Raw genomic sequence first — 16,883 nt, forward strand, 5'->3', positions numbered from 1 at the left:
TGCAAGTAAATGTTGACACAGAGCAAGTCCGGCTGAGTTTGATCAGAACACTCCCTGCAGGAGATTTCCTGGTCAAAAGTCCATCTGCTCAACAACACCCTTCTCCCCTTATTTCCTCCACAGGGGATAATCTCCCAGTCCTGAAGAATCCATCCTCATGATGTCCTGTGTTTCTTTGCAGTTGCCTGGTGTTCAGTGTCACCGTTGTGATGGCCAGCAGGCGTGCCAGCCGGCAGCTAGGAGGCTTTGCTCTGGCTACACTAGCATGGATCCTGTGCAGTGTCTCTATGTGCCTCCCGCAGTGGCGAGTGTGGTGTTTTCGGGAGCCCATGGATTCCAAGCCCAGAATGACTTTAGTGGGGATGTGGAAAGTCTGTATTTACCACCAGGAAGGCAATTCCAACATTTCCAAAGTGTGTTACAAATATACCTACCAGGACAGCTTCATCCCTTTGGATATTCGAGTGGCTCAACACCTGCTACTGATCTCCAGCTTTCTCGGCATGATTGCCACAGTCACTGTCATTGTGGCTCCTTGGAAAATTTACTCAGGGAGACTCCAGAAGAAAGCTACCTACAATCTATTCATCATTCCAGGGATTCTGAACATCGCTGCTAGCGTCTTTGTCTTCTTTACCATCTCGTATAATTATTTAGCCATCATTCGCGAGCATGGGATTGCCTTCCCCTCATCTTTCCGCACACCCTCCATCCCAGATACCCAGAAAGTTGGCACTGCTTTGGCAATGGCAACCCTTTCTTCCTTCTTATTTCTAGTGGGTGGCACAATTTTCCTTTCTTTCACTCTTCCCCGGCGCTCCCGAATGTGTTCTAACATTGGAATATAACTTTCGAACTTGCATAGACTTTAAAATCCAAAATCGCAGGGAGTAATCACAAGTATTCTTCAGATACCTACCTAAAATTTACAGATTTCACACACCATGCAAGGGTAGACAAGTGGGCATCCAGTTATATTTCCTGCTATTTTTCATTGATTGGCTTCTGAATTTTCAATAAACAAATTCTTGCCCATTTAATCTTATGCGTTTTGAATTTTAATTACTGTTTGCTATAGGTAATTAATCTGAGAATTAGTAGATATTTCCAGTGGCTGTGTCAGAGGAGCAAAAGGTGGAAACTGAAGTTCAAGGTGACAGCCAATCAGGAGGAAACCCCTCTGATGGATCAATCTCAGTTGAACAAGGCCCAGAGTCCCTGGACCTTGAAATGGCTTTTGGTTCTGCTGTGCCTTTACATGTTTGCTGCTGCAATCTTTCTCGGGTATCTGGTATGGAGTAAATGGAAGTGGGGAGACTCTCACTGCCTGTAGTGTAGTGTATTTATCTCAAGGAAACATCCAACTCCACAGGGCATATTTTTCTCTTTTTTTTGACACAGATTTCTCTGTAGTTTTAGAGCCTGTCCTGAAACCCACTCTGTAGACCATGCTGACCTCGAACTCACAGAAATTCACCTGTCATTGCCTCCCAAGTTTAGGGATTAAAGACATGTGCCACCACTGCCCGACACTCTACCTGGCGGTTTTATCTGTGGATTGTCATGAGGATGATTCCTCCCTAAATTGTACTGTCTAATTGGTAATAATAATGTTAGCTTATATAGAGTTTTGATGAATGAAAATAAATACAAAGAAATGTTACACAGCTGAGGCCTATGAGCTTCACCTAGAAGCTATATAGATTGTAGCTTAAGTTAATGACTAAGAGAAACAATTGATTCCCAGGAGCCAGACTGGCTCAAACTACTTTAATCTTAATGCTGATAGATAAAGTCATAAGTTTTGGTGTACATCACTAGTTGAAACAAAGCCTTAAAATAACGTCAGGTTAGATCAGATGATTTGATCATAGTTTTAAGATGCAAAACCCTAGAAAAAAATCTAAGGTTCACAAGGGCACATAGCTAAGGTCAAAAATCAAAGCGGCTCACTTTTTACTGTTTGACGTACTTTCCTGGCTAGGATTGGTTGATAATTTCTTATACCTATTTCTGACTTCAACCTCCTGTTATAAAACAAACAAACAAAAACTATTAATGAGTGTGCATGTACACTAAAGATTAAATGTACAGCTGATTGATTCTTTTTAATATATAAAATTTAGGTTTGCTATTACTTTAAGATTCTGGATATGTCTACCTTTCAAGATTAATAATAAACTAATTGACCCTATATTTGTAACTTCAAAATGCAGCTTGCTAGTAAAAAGCTGACAATACCTTACTTGCCCACATGTTTAATCTATAACAGGTTGCTTGGTTATGAATGTATGTGGGTTCTTGGGATAATTTGTTTTTCACATGTCATATGTAAAATGTTTAATCCCATAAGGGATATGGAGAACAGGATGATTTTTACTGTTTGTTTAGTATTTACTGTAATCATTCACTTGAAAAACAGAATGTAACCATAGTGTAGCTTTTATATTGCCTGACAGATTTTACCAGGGTATATAAATTGTAAGGGAAAGAATAGAGATAGAGTTAGATCAAGTTAAAGTGGGCTAGGAGAAAAACATCAAGAATGAGAGAGTTAGAAAGAAAACATCAAGAATGAGAGAATTAAAAAGGAAATATCCAAAGTTAAGTTAGTTAGAAAGAAGGCATCAAAAATGAGAGAAGGAATAGAGAATGTGAAAAAAGGAATAAAGAAAAGGTTTGAAGGAAGTGTATATGAAAAGAGTGTGTGAGTGGCTTCTTTTCCCTAACAACCTCAGATAGGAAATTCCAGTACTTGCTGATGCTGTAGATTCCCTTTGAGCTCTGTGTTTCCTGGAGGCTTTCTGCCCCCCAAGTTGTGATAAGATACAGAAATGAGTGTAAGAATATAATGACCCCTTACATCATCCTCTAAATCCATAAAAATTAAAGCAGGCCTGATTCCCAAGCCATACAATTGCAACTCTCCACTAGATATTTCCAAACAATTTTAAAGACTGATATAAGGAATCCACACAACACATTGGTCAAAATACCTGTAAAAATTTACCATATTTCCTTACTCCCTCCTTTCCTCCTTTTGATTTTTCTTTTCCAACAGTTTTAAAATTTGAGACATCTCATCTTTTATTCTTTTTGTATTCAAATTTTATTATATACAAAACATTTTCAGACTATCCTATACTTAATTAGCTTCACAAGTATTCCTTGTTATAGTTACATATTTTTATGATTTTTCTTGTTGTGAGACATTTCCTAGGGAGATGCAAAAGAAAAAAATTACTCAGAAGAGAGTGTCAACAGAACAATGAAAGAATCCTAACTAGGTGTAACTTGGATGAAATGGACTAACTTGAGGGACTTTCCAAGGAAAGCTCCATACTAAATTCTTGAAATAAGAGGTCATTTTTCCTGGAAGTCCGAGGTCTAGCTCATAGTGGCAAGTGAGTAATGTTGGCAGGATCTTAAGATTGCTGATTATCTTGTAATCGCAGAAGGCAAATGCTATGTTGGACTTGCTTTCTCCTTTTCAGGTAGTCCATGACCCAAGTCCAGGCAATGGTGCTGCCCACCTGTACAGGATCTCTTCTCACTTCAACTCAACTATTTAAAATAACCCCTTTAAGGCATTCCCACAGGTTAATGAAATCTAGACTATGTCTCACAAGTGTGTCCCAAAACTTATTATGTATAACTCTAGAAATATAGTATCTAGGTCCTCTTAAATTGACATTGAGTACAAACTATCATACCCTAGTAATATCGATACTATAATGAGTCTGAGTTAAGTGAAAAGTACCTAAAAATCCATGGGATACCAGGTGGTAGCAGCATACACCTTTAATCCCAGCACTCCAGAGGCAGAGGCAGGTGGATCTCTGTGAGATTGAGACCAGCCTTACTACAGAGCAAGTTCCATGACAGACAAGTCTGTTAAACAGAGAAACACTGTCTCAAAAAACCAAACAAAAATCCAGGGGAGATATGTTCTAATAAAGGAAACAGTTTTTCCTAATGATTCTCTGGATTTCCTTGGTTTCTCTTGTTGTGTGCGCCTTCATATTTCTGATTTTGTTAATTTGGATATTGTCTCTCTGCCTTTTGTTTAGTTTGGATAAGGGTTTATCTTGTTGATTTTCTCAAGGAACCAGCTCTTTGCTTCATTGATTCTTTGTATTGTTTTTTTTTTTTTGTGAAGATGGATGCTAAAAAGAAATCCCACACTACCTCAGAATTGAGTATAATAAGGGGTTATTTATTTAGGGATAGACTCACGGAGCATAGTCCTCTGCATGAACAGGGAACAGGAACCAAATCTAGCAACCAGAAGAGAGAGAGAACGTGTGCTTTACATCAGCATTTAAAGTATAAGAAGCCACGCCCAAGTGGTCAGGTAACTTAAAGGCTATTGGATGTTGGATTTCCTACAGCAACCCCCTTTTGTTTAAATAAAAGAGTTCTAAGACTAATACAAAATTATATACAATAACAACAAATATCAGGTATAAAAATTAGATTACAACCAGCATAAACAATATCAAGCAAAAAACATGTGATAAATGTTTCAATAATTATTCTATCCTAAGGCGTTTAAATCTTTTATTATAAATAATTTAGCCAAATCAGGAGAGGAAAGTATCTACAACTCTCTAGTCTTCAAGCCCATTGAAGACCCAAGAAGGGAAATAATATTACTTGAGTATGCAGGAAGTACAATCAAGCAAATTCCAAAATGTGCAACAAATGACAGAGATAATTGGCTACCTGGGAAATCACCCAAAGTCTCATTTGCAACATTAGAGCAAGCAACTTTGGCTAAGGCCTACAGTAATCGACAGACCATTTTCAGAGGCAGGAAAATTTTCAAAACTGTCTTACCCTGTCTTGGCAAAATTTCACAGTCTTTTATCTTGTATCCTGCTTGTCCTGTCTGGACATAGTGAATTTTGTCAGTGGTTGATGCATGGGCAGTTCCTTGCCCAAAGGCCAGTTTTTCCAAGAATAAAATAAGCTCCAAGTGGAGTGTCTTCAGTACTCAACAATCTCTTGGGAACAGATCGGTGCTGCCAGAAGCAATAGTGTCTCACATCAACAGAACCCTAAGTTATTTAAATGCCATATTCTGCAGCTGTTTGAAGTGGTTGAAGATTACCTATCTCTACAGAATACAATATCTATGCAAAGTACACCATTTCTTCTAACCAAGTTGGAACCATATTGAGCAGCTGGTACTGAAAACAGGTCTTATAGTAGCATTTTCAGCAGCATGATGTCACATCAACCAGGTGGATTCATTGTTGTGGGGCCCCATCTTCCTTCTAGAAACTTCAAAGATTACTGCAGGACAATTCATTGTTCATTGTGGAAAACTTAAACATTATTTATATAGACATATATTCAATAAGAGGTATGATAGAGACAAAAATAGGTATGAAGAAAAATAAATTTTTTCTAAATTCTTTCTTCTTTCTGTCCCATACCAGACAACTCTTGATATGAGATAGAAACTCTGAATTTTTCTTTTAACAACATGCTTGTATTTAGAGAAGGACAGGTGTTGTAGGGAGCGGGGCCCCTTGTTCCAACCACCTGGCTAGCTTACACCTGAAATAATCACACAGAAACTGTATTAATCAAAACACTGTTTGGCCATTAGCTCTAGCCTCCTATTGTCTAACTCTCACAACTTGATTTGACCCATTTCTATTAATCTGTGTTCACCACGAAGTTGTAGCTTACAGAGAAAGATTTAATATGTTTGACCTGACATCTCCATGGCGGCTCTTCCTCCCAAAATTTAGTTCTATCTTCTCCACCTACCTAAGTTCTGCCCTATCAGGCCAAACAGTTTCTTTATTGATTAACCAATGAAAGAAATACATAAATAGAATGACTTCTTACACCATTTCCCCTTTGCTGTTTAAACAAAAAGGAAGGCTTTAAGTTTAACATAGTAAAATTATATATAACAAAACAGTTATCAAGCAAGAATTACAGTTACATTATTTATATCTATTTTATCTTTTATCATAACTAAGGAAAAATATAACTATAAATTCTTCAACTCCATCAAAGACTCCTGAAGGATATGTCACCTAAGTAAACAGGAAGTGCATTATAAACAACTTCAAAAACTGTAAAATTGACAGAGACATCTCGCTACCTGGACATTCACCCAAAGATCTTCTGTACTGTTGGGCATCTGTCTTCGGTCTACAAACCCATAGTATCCAGCAGACTCTTCCATGAAGCAGGAAATTTCAAAGACAGTTCAGTCACTTTCTTCTGTGTCCTGCAGAATGTCTTGCAGACTCTTTCATGAATCAGGAACCCCAAAGGATTATCTCAGCTTTTGGCAAGTTCAGCAGTCATCTCTCTGCAGGTTCTTCATGTCCACGTTATGCAACAGTCCAGGCAAAAGTTTCTTACCCAAATGGCTAACCAACTCCTTAAGGAGACTCTTCGATGTCCATCTTCCTCAGGAAGTAGCTTGGTGGTGCCAAGAGCAGACGTGTTTCATTGTCATGAAAAGTCCAAAGTTATTAAAACCTTTTAAATGCTATATTCTTTAGTCTTTCAAAGATATGAAGAATGCCTATTTGAAATATATTTATGCACATATAGAAAATCTAACATGACAACAAACTTGGCTATTGTAGATGATTATCTATTAACCTATATTTCTTAATTATACATTGCATTTTTAAATGAGCTACACAATCACAATACCTTAATCGAGATCAGAAATACATATACATATAACAAAATTGACCTTAAACTTGTATCAATAAATCAAGATTTATACCAATACAAATTATTCATATGTATATTATATCCCCTTTAAATGTAAACAAACAGTTACAAACAATATTTGGGATTATGGGTGCAGATTTTTTCTCTCTAAACTTCTTCCTGCTGTATAGGGGCACTGTTAATCAGGTCCTTCATGGTATATCCTGTGTGCTAGGTTCATCTCAGTCAGCAGTTGAGTGAAGTAATTTTCTAAGAGTGTTTCCAGCCACTTTTTAGGAGGGTGTGGTGATGTGGGAGTGTCATCTATGTGCTGATTTCATTGGTTAAATAAAGAGACTGCCTTGGCCCTTTAATAGGACAGAAAATCAGGTAGGTGGAGTAGACAGAACAGAATGCTGGGAGAAAGAAGCCGAGTCAGGCAGTGGCCATGATTCTCCTCTCTGAGGCAGATGCAGGTTAAGAATCTCCCTGGTAAGCCACCAGCTTGTGGTGCTACACAGATTGTTGAAAATGGGTTAATCAGGATGTGAGAATTAGCCAATAAGAGGCTAGAACTAATGGGCCAAGCACCGTTTAAAAGAATACAGTTTCTGTGTAATTATTTCCGGTAAAGCTAGCCGGGTAGCAGGAAGCAGCCCACTGCTCCTACTACTACAGTGTGGTCTATCATAGCATATTGGACTAGAAGCAATCCACAGAGCCACTGTCCAACTCCACAGCCAGCTTTGATTTTTAAGTGAATCATGACTATTATTCTAGCTTATGTTTAGAGATTCTTACCCTCAGATGACCTGTCCTCATAAGTCATAATTCTCTTTCCTTGGTGATCCTATCTAGATAATTAGCTTTTCCTCCATAGGCATCAAGATGTCCAGGGTCTCTTGAATTTTTGAAGATGAATATTTTCCTGCAAAGACAAGAACAGACCACTGTCCCAACTAGTATGAGGTTTCCTTACCACCTGATCGGTTGTCATCTCTGTGGATGAGCCATCATTTCTCTTTCTCAAGAGATTTCTCTTTTTCAAACCAAATCTTTATTACTTTTGATGATAGCCATAACTTTTTTTCTCCTGTTGAAACAAGAACAAAACCCAAGCCCCAACATAGCACATTTTCTGGTTTCCATTGTAAGCTCAACACTTCCTTGAAATACACCACGTTATTTAATTCAGAGGATTTTTCTGTCACCCAAAGTCTCTCTGCTGCTGTTGTTTCTTTCTCATTAGCATCGAGAAAATTCAAGGCTAATAAAGCATTATATGATCTATTTCTAGAGGTATTTTCCATTTCTTTCTGTTTGTTTAACATATCCTTTTTAGTTAGATTTGATCTTTCTATAACTGCCTGACCTGTAGGATTATTTGGTATACTTATAATATGCTTTATATTATAATAAGCAAAAAAAGGCTTCATTTTCTCAGAGACATATGCTGGACCATTATCTGTCTTTATTTGTGCAGTTATACTCATGCTGGCCATAACTTCTAATAAATGTGTGATTACTGAATAAACCTTTTCTGAGCTCAATGTAGTTGCTCATTGAAAACCTGGGTGAGTGTCAATGGTATGGTGTACATATTTTAATTTTCCTAAATCTGCAAAATGGAACACATCCATCTTCCAGATTTCATTCTTTTGAGTACCCTTGGGTTACTCCCCGCAGGCAGCAGTGTTTGGTTAGGGAAAGTGCAAGTAGGAAATCTCTTTGTAATCTCCTTGGCTTGTTCTCATGTAATGGAAAACTCTTTTTTTAAACCTTTGTTAAACCTTTGCTATCGACATGATGTTCCTTATGAAATTTTCAGGCCTTCAATACATTTTCAATCAATAATTGACCAATTTCTGCATTACCTTGTGCTAGAGGACCTGGCAGAGCTGTCAGCATTCTAAGTTGGCATTTTCAAAAGCCAGAGGTTCAATAAGTATTCGTCTAGCATCTGGGTCTATTACTTCTATTCTTACAGCCTTAGTTAATCTTTGCAAAAAGTCATTAAAGGGTTCTCTCTGACCCTATTTAACCCTGGTATATGATTCACTTAGTTTTCCTAGTTCTTGAATCCTGTCCCAAGCATTTAAGGCTGCTTTGTGGCATTGGGACAAGATTTGTTCATTGTAAAGAGCTTGAGCCTGTGGGTCAACATAAGTGCCCTCACCAAGAATTTGATCTTGGGAAACCTCAAGGCCTTTTGCTTCTCCCTGTTTTTCTAAAATTTTTGCCTCTTCTCTGAAATGACATTTCCAAAGCAGATGGGGTCTATCATCCAGGACTTCTGAAACTAACTGAAGTCAGTCATATGGGGTAGCCTGCATTCTAGAAGCTCATGCCTTTACCATCTTATTAACGAATGTGGAATGCAAGTTGTAAGTTATTACTGTTTGCTTAATTTTTTTAGATCATTCCTATAGGTATCCATCTACTTTCTTTGGATGCTTTTGGACATTTGGAACTTAATGATTGTCAGAGTAGATTACAGGGTAGGAAGCTAAAACCCTGGGTGAGTCATCTCTTGCAGGTACTAGCAATGTTAAATCTTGTCCTTGTCCCATCTTTCCCTGTTCATCAGCTCCAAAAATTTCCTCAATTGTTTAAAATCTTTCTACTACTATCTTTTGTAAAGCCTGAATCTTATGACCTGTATATGTTTCTAGTGATTTCATTGAGGAACCTAGCCTCTGGTCCTCATTATGCACATATGATTCCAAGGCCTGAAGTTTTTCCTTTAAAGATAACATCTCATCCTTGGACATTATTTGGACAGTGTGCATATTGCCTTCCTGGAGAGATATTCTATCTGCTAAACTTTCATAACTTTTTAACAGATTTTGATTGTCAAATTCAACAGTATGATTTATTTCACGTATTTTTTCAGTACCCTTTGACATGGATAGAATTTTGTCTGTTGAATAAATGTTTGCCTTTTCAATAGTATTAATATTTTCAAGTAACTTTTGATTTTTGATAGTATTAACCCTGTCAGGTAGCTGCTCATTATTAGTCTGTAAAGACTGTATCATTTCAAGCCGGGCGATGGTGGCGCACGCCTTTAATTCCAGCACTCGGGAGGCAGAGGCAGGCGGATCTCTGTGAGTTCGAGACCAGCCTGGTCTACAGAGCTAGTTCCAGGACAGGCTCCAAAGCCACAGAGACACCCTGTCTCGAAAAACCAAACAACAACAACAAGAAAAAAGACTGTATCATTTCTAAAAGTTCCTCCTTTCTGACTCTGTTATCAAACCATTTTCTTAAGGATATATGAAGAAAAAGCTGAGTCCCAGTATCCAATAAATAGATGTATCACATAACCATGTAAGTCTTGCAGAATACAATCCATAGTATCAGCAAAAAGGTTACTAAAATTTTCCATGGTAATGTTCTCTGCAATTATATAACTTTCAATTTTATTGATTTATTAATTAATAAAGTATTTATTTGTGTATGAGGTCCAGTAAATTGTTTTAGGTGTAATAATCTTTATTGTCCAGCAGGTGTCATGGTTACAGAGTTGCGACTAGCAGGGGCACAACTGGTGCACCGCTTTTGTTTTCTGCCTTGGTGCTGTTTAAATACTAAAAAATATGCTTTGCTTGACAAAGTAAATCAATTCTGTACATGAAGCAAGGAGCCCAGAACTCAGGAGCAGGGAGCACAAATCAGAAGATGTGCAAGTCAAAACATACCAGGGAATGAGGCAGTGTCGGGGAGAAATGTGTATGAGCTTGGGAAATTACTAAGTTGTCACATGCACTTAGCACCAATGTGCTGGGGGGAGGGGGTTGCAAAAAAACCAGTAGATTAAAAAAGCCAAGCAGGAAGGGGTGGGAAATCTTGCTTGTGGATGTTTTGGGCCTTTTAGATGGGTCCACCTGGTAGGTGTGAAGTTCGTGTCCATGTGGGGTGCCAGATGAAGATGGATGCTTAAAAGAAATCCCACACTAGCTCAGAATTGAGTATAATAAAGGGTTATTTATTTAGGGGTAGACTCACAGAGCATAGTTCTCTACACAAACGGGGAACAGGAACCAAATCTGACAGCCAGAAAAGAGAGGGAATGCCTGCTTTACATTGGCATTTATACTATAAGAACCAATGCCCAAGTGGACAGGTAACTTGAAGGCTACTGGTTGTAAGATTTTCTACAGTATCTTTGTTTCTATTTTAATATTTTCAGTCCTCAATTTGATTACTTCCTGTTTTCTACTATTTTGGGGTGAGTCTGTTTCTTTTTGTTCTAGAGCTCTCAGGTGTACTGTTAAGTCACTAGTGTGAGATTTCTCCACTTTCTTTATGTAGGCACTTAGTGCTTTTAACTTTCCTCTTAGCACTGCTTTTATACTCCACAAAATTGGGAAATGTAAACGAAATGGACAATTTTCTGCATAGGTATCACATTCTAAAATTAAATCAAGACTAGGTAAACAATTAAAATAGACCTATAACTGACAAGGAAATAGAAGCAGTCATCAAAAACTTCCCAGCCAAAAAAAAGCCCAGGGCGAGATGTGTAAAATTCTACAAGAACTTCAAAGAAGACCTAAAATATATACTCTTGAAAGTGTTTCACAGTAGAAACAGAAGGAACATTGCCAAACTCTTTTTATGAGGCTACAGTTACCTTGATACCCAAACCGTACAAAGACTCCACAAAACAAAGAGAGAGAGAGAATTACAGACCAATCTCACTCATGAACATAGATGCAAAAATACTCAATAAAATACTGGAAAACTGAGTCCAAGAATATGTCAAAAAATTATCCACCATGATCAAGTCAGCTTGATCCCAGAGATACAGGAATGGTTCAACATACAAAAATATATCAATGTAATCCACCATATAAATAAGCTGAAAGAAAAAAACAATTGATCATCTCATTAGATGCTGTAAAAGCCTTTGAAGAAATCCAATACCCCTTTATGATAAAGGCCTTGGAGAGAACAGGAATAAAAGGAACATATCTAAACATAATAAAAGTAATATACAGCAAGCTGATTGCCACCATCAAATTAAATAGAGATAAACTTAAAGCAATTTCACTAAAATCAGGAACAAAACAAGGCTGTCCACTCTCCATACTTATTCAAAATAGTTTTTGAAGTTCTGGCTAGAGCAATAAGACAACAAAAGAAGATCAAGTGTATACAAATTGGAAAGGAAGGAGGCAAACTTTCACTATTTGCAGATATTATGATAGTATACATAAGTGACCCAAGAACTATACCAGGGAACTCCCACAGCTGATAAATACCTTCGGTAGTATGGCAGGATACAAGATCAACTCTAAACAATCAGTAGTCCTTCTATATGCAAATGATAAAGATGCTGAGAAAGAAATCAGAGAAACATCACCCTTCACAATAGTCACAAATAACAAAAAATATCATGGGATAACACTAACCAATAAAAGGAAAGACCAATTCTATAAGAGCTTTAAGGCTTTGAAGAAAGAAACTGAAGAAGATACCAGAAAATGGAAAGATCTCCTATATTCTTGGATACATAGGATCAACATAATAAAAATGGCAATCTTACCAAATACAATGTATAACTTCAATGCAGTCCCCATCAAAATCCCATCACAAATCTTCACAGGCCTTGAAAGAACAATACTCAACTTCATGTGAGAAAAAAAAACCTCAGGATAGCCAAAATAATCTTGTACAATAAAGGAACTTCTTCAGGCATCACCATCCCTGACATCAATCTCTATTATAGGGCTATAGTAATAAAAACAGCTTGGTACTAGCATAAAACCAGACAGGTTGACTGATGGAATTGATACAAAGACCTGGATATTAATCCATAAGCCTATGAACACCTGATTTTTGATAAGGAAGCTGAAATTATGCAATGGAAAGAACAAAGTCTCTTAAACAACTGTAATTGGCATAACTAAATGTCAACTTGCAGAAGAATGTAAATAGAACCATATCTATCCCCATGTACAAAACTCAAGTCCAAATGGATTAAAGACTTCATTATAAATCCAACCACACTGAACCTGATAGAAATGAAAGTGTCAAGTAGCCTTCAATGCATGAAAAGAGAAGATTACTTCCTAAATATAACCCCAGTAGCACAGACAATAAGCAACAATAAGTAAATGGAACCTCCTGAAATTGAGAAGCTTCTGTAAAGCAAAAGACACAGTCAATAAGACAAAAGGTCGCCTATTAGAGGGTGCCCGAACTGGCCTTGCCCCATAATCACACTGATGATTATCTCAAATATCACTATAGAATCTTCATCCAGCAATGGATTGATACAGAGATAGAAACCCACATCAGAGCACTGGACTGAGCTCCCAAGGTCCAGTTGAAGAGGGGTAGAAAGGAGAAGATGAGCAAGGAAGTCAGGACCACTAGGGGTTGGTCCATCCACTGAGACAGTGTGCCTGATCTAATGGGAGCTCACCAAATCCAGCTGGACTGGGACTGATGGAACATGTGAGCAAACTCAACTCTGAATGTGGCTGACAATGGGGGCTGACTGAGAAGCCATTGATAAAGTCACCGGGACATGTTTCTACTGCATGGACTGGCATTTTGGGACCCTAGTCTATTTGGATGCACAGCTTCCTAGGCCTGGATGTAGGGGGGGGGGCTTGGACTTAACACAAGACAGGGTAAGCTGCCCTTGCTTAAGGCTGGAGGGGAAAGGAGGAGTATGAGTGGGGGAGCGGGAGGGGAATAGGTGGAAGAGGGAAGTGGGAATTTTTGAATGAAAAAATAAAAAACAAATTTAAAAGGTAGACTATTAAATAGGAAAAGATCTTCACCAACCCCACATCAGACAGAGGACTGATCTTTAAAATACATAAAGAACTCTAGAAATTTGAATCAAAGTTTTAAATAATCAAATTAAAACATGGAGTGCAGACCTAAGCAGAGAATTCTCTACAAAAGGATCTCAAATGGCTCAAAGACATTTAAGGAAATATTCAATATCCTTAGCCATCAGGGAAATGCAAATTAAAATGACTCTGAGATCATTCACCTGTCAGAATGGCTAAGATCAAAAACACCAATGATAGCTTAAGCTGGAGAGGATGTGGATTAAGGTGAACACTCTTTCACTGCTGCTGGGAATGTAAACTTGCGAAACCACTCTGTAAATCAGTATGACAGTATATCCGATAATTGGGAATAATTGGGAATCAACCTACCTCATCATGATCCAACAATACCCAAAGGATGCTCTATCATACTCCAAGGACATATTTCTTCAAGTGTGTTCATAGCAGCATTATTTTTAATAGCCAGAAACTGGAAGCAACCTAAATGACCCTCAAGTGATGAATGGATAAAAAATGCATGGCAATTTATACATTGGAGTACTACTCAGCAGAAAAAAAAATGAAATCTTGAAATTTGCATGCAAATGGATGGAACTAGAAGAAAACATCCTGAGTGATGTGACCCAGTGATGGAGGAAGGTCATTGGTTAATTAATAAAGAAACTGGTTGGCCTGATAGGTTAGAACATAGTTGGGTGGAGTAAACAGAACAGAATGCTGGGAGGAAGAGGAAGTGAGCTCAGATGCCATAGCTCTGCTCTCTGAGGCAGATGTGATGAAGCTCCTACCCAAGAAGGACGTAGGCTAGAATCTCCCTGGTAAGTCACCACCTCGTGGTGCTACACACATTAATAGAAATGGGCCAAGCAATGTTTATATGAATACAGTTTGTGTGTCGTTATTTTGGGGCATAAGCTAGCCAGGCGGCTGGGTGCTGAGTGGCAGGAATGTAGCCCGCAGCTCCTTCAACAACCCAGTCCCAGAAAGGTAAGCATGGTATGTATTCACTCATAGGTGAATACTACCTCTAAAGCAAAGAATTACGAGCCTATAGTCCATGACCCTAGAGAAGCTAAGAAACAAGGTAAACCCCAAGAGAAACAAATATAGATCCTCCTGGAAAAGGAAAATAGACAAGACCTCCTGACTAAACTGAGAACCTGGGGATTGAGGGAAAAGAGAGGGCACAATTAGAGGAGAAGCAAAGAAGGGGAGAGGGGTGGAGAACTTGAGAAAACAGGAGAGTCAAAATAGGGGATGGACAGAGATGAGAACAAAGAAAGAGATATTTTGATTGAGGGAGCCAATATAGGGCAAGCAGGAAACCTGGCTCTAGAGAAATTTCCAGGAATCCACAAGATGGCCCCAGCTAAAATCTTAAGCAATAATGGAGAGGGTGCCCGAACTGGTCTTATTTGCCCTGTAGTCAAATTGATGGCTATCTTAAATGTCACCATAGAACCTTCATCCAGCAACTGATGTCTCAGGGCCAGAGACCCAGAGTGAAGTCATACTACAAAAACTTGTACTCCACAAAATTGTAAAATTTAAATGAAATGTACAATTTTCTAGATACCACATAGCAAAATTAAATCAAGATCAACTAAAGAATTTAAATAGCCCTATAACCCTAAGGAAATAAAAAATCATCAAAAATATTCCAACCACAAAAAGCCCAGGCCCACATGGTTTCAGTGCAGAATTCTACCAGAATTTCAAAGAACAACTAATACCAACATTCCTCAAATTGTTCTACACAATATTAACAGAAGGGGCACTGCCAAACACATTTTATGAAGCAACAATTACTCAGATACCAAAACTACAACAAGATGTAAATAATAGTTACAAACCAATCTTCCTCATGAATATTAATGCAAAAGAACTCAATATAATACTGGCAAACAAAATCCAAGAACACATCAAAAAATCATTCATTATGATCAAGTAGGTTTCATCTCAGAGATGCAGAGTTGGTTCAACATACAAAAATCTGTCAATGTAATTCACCATAAAACAAGCTGAAAGAAAAAATCCACATGATCATCTCATTAGATGTGGAAAGAGCCCTTTGAAAAACATCCAACACCCCTTCATGATAAAGGTCTTGGAGAGATCAGGGATACAAGGACCATACCTAAACATAATAAGGGCAATAAACAGAAAGCCAGCAGCCAACATCAAACTAAATGGAAACTCAAAGTAATTTCACTAAAATCAGGAACAAGAGAAGGCTTGTTGTCTCTTCATATCTTTTTAAAATAGTATTTGAAGTTCTAGCCAGAGCAATAAGAAAACAAAAGGAGATAGGGGAGATACAAATTGGAAAGCAAGAAGTCAAGCTTTCTCTATTTGCAAATGATATGATAGTTTACATAACTGACCTGAAAAATTCTACCAGGGAGCTCCTACAGCTGACAAACACCTTCAATAACATGGCAGGATACAAGACTAACTAACAAAAATCAGTAACACTCCTATATACAGATGATAAAAGGATGGAAAATGAAATCAGAGGAAGAAAATTACCCTTCACAGTAGCCACAAATAACATAAGATATCTTGGAGTAACTCTGACCAAACAAGTGAAAGACCTGTATGACAAGAACTTTAAGTTCTATCATATCTATAGCCATACACAAAATTCAAGTCCAAATAGATTAACATAAATCCAACCACTCGGAACCTCATAGAAGAGAAAGTTTGAAGTAGTCTTGAACACATGGGTACAGGAGACCACTTCCTTAATATAACAACAGTAGCACAGACACTGAGATTGACAATTAATAAAATGGAACCTCTTGAAACTGAGAAGCTTTTGTAAGGCAAAGGACACAGTCAGTAAGACAAAAACGGCAACCTACAGAATGGAAAAGAATCCAAAGTAACCCAACATATGACAGAAGGTTGATCTCAAAATACACATAGAACTTAAGAAAATATATATCAAAATAAATTATCCAATTAAAAATGTGGTACAGTTCTAAACAGAGAATCCTCAACAGAAGAATCGCAAATGGCCAAAAGGCACTTACGGAACTGCCCAGGATCCTTAACCATCAGGGAAATGCATATCAAAACAACTCTGAGATACCATCTTACATCTGTCAGAATGGCTAAGATCAAAAACACCAAGGAAAACTTATGCTGGAGTGGATGTAGAGTAAGAGGAACACTCCTTCATTGCTGGTGCAAGTGCAAATTGTACAGCCACTTTGAAAATCAGTATGGTAAAAAAAAAAAGAAAGAAAATCAGTATGGTGATTTTTCAAATAAGTTGGGATCAATCTACCTCAAGACCCAGCAATACAACTCTTGGGCATATACCCAAAGGATGCTCACTCATACTACAAGGGCATTTGCTGTACTATGTTC

The 16,883-nt window shown here is 37.8% G+C and overlaps 1 protein-coding gene across 1 annotated transcript; it reads left to right on the top strand.

Moving 5' to 3' along the window:
- Window positions 1–209: 209 nt before the first annotated feature.
- LOC142840496 (claudin-34-like) lies at window positions 210–848 on the top strand. The gene has a single exon (XM_075956989.1). The coding sequence runs from the start codon at window positions 210–212 to the stop codon at window positions 846–848; it is 639 nt and encodes a 212-aa protein (XP_075813104.1).
- Window positions 849–16,883: the final 16,035 nt, after the last annotated feature.

The sequence above is a fragment of the Microtus pennsylvanicus genome, chromosome X (genome assembly GCF_037038515.1).
Source record: "Microtus pennsylvanicus isolate mMicPen1 chromosome X, mMicPen1.hap1, whole genome shotgun sequence".
Classification (NCBI taxonomy): domain Eukaryota; kingdom Metazoa; phylum Chordata; class Mammalia; order Rodentia; family Cricetidae; genus Microtus; species Microtus pennsylvanicus.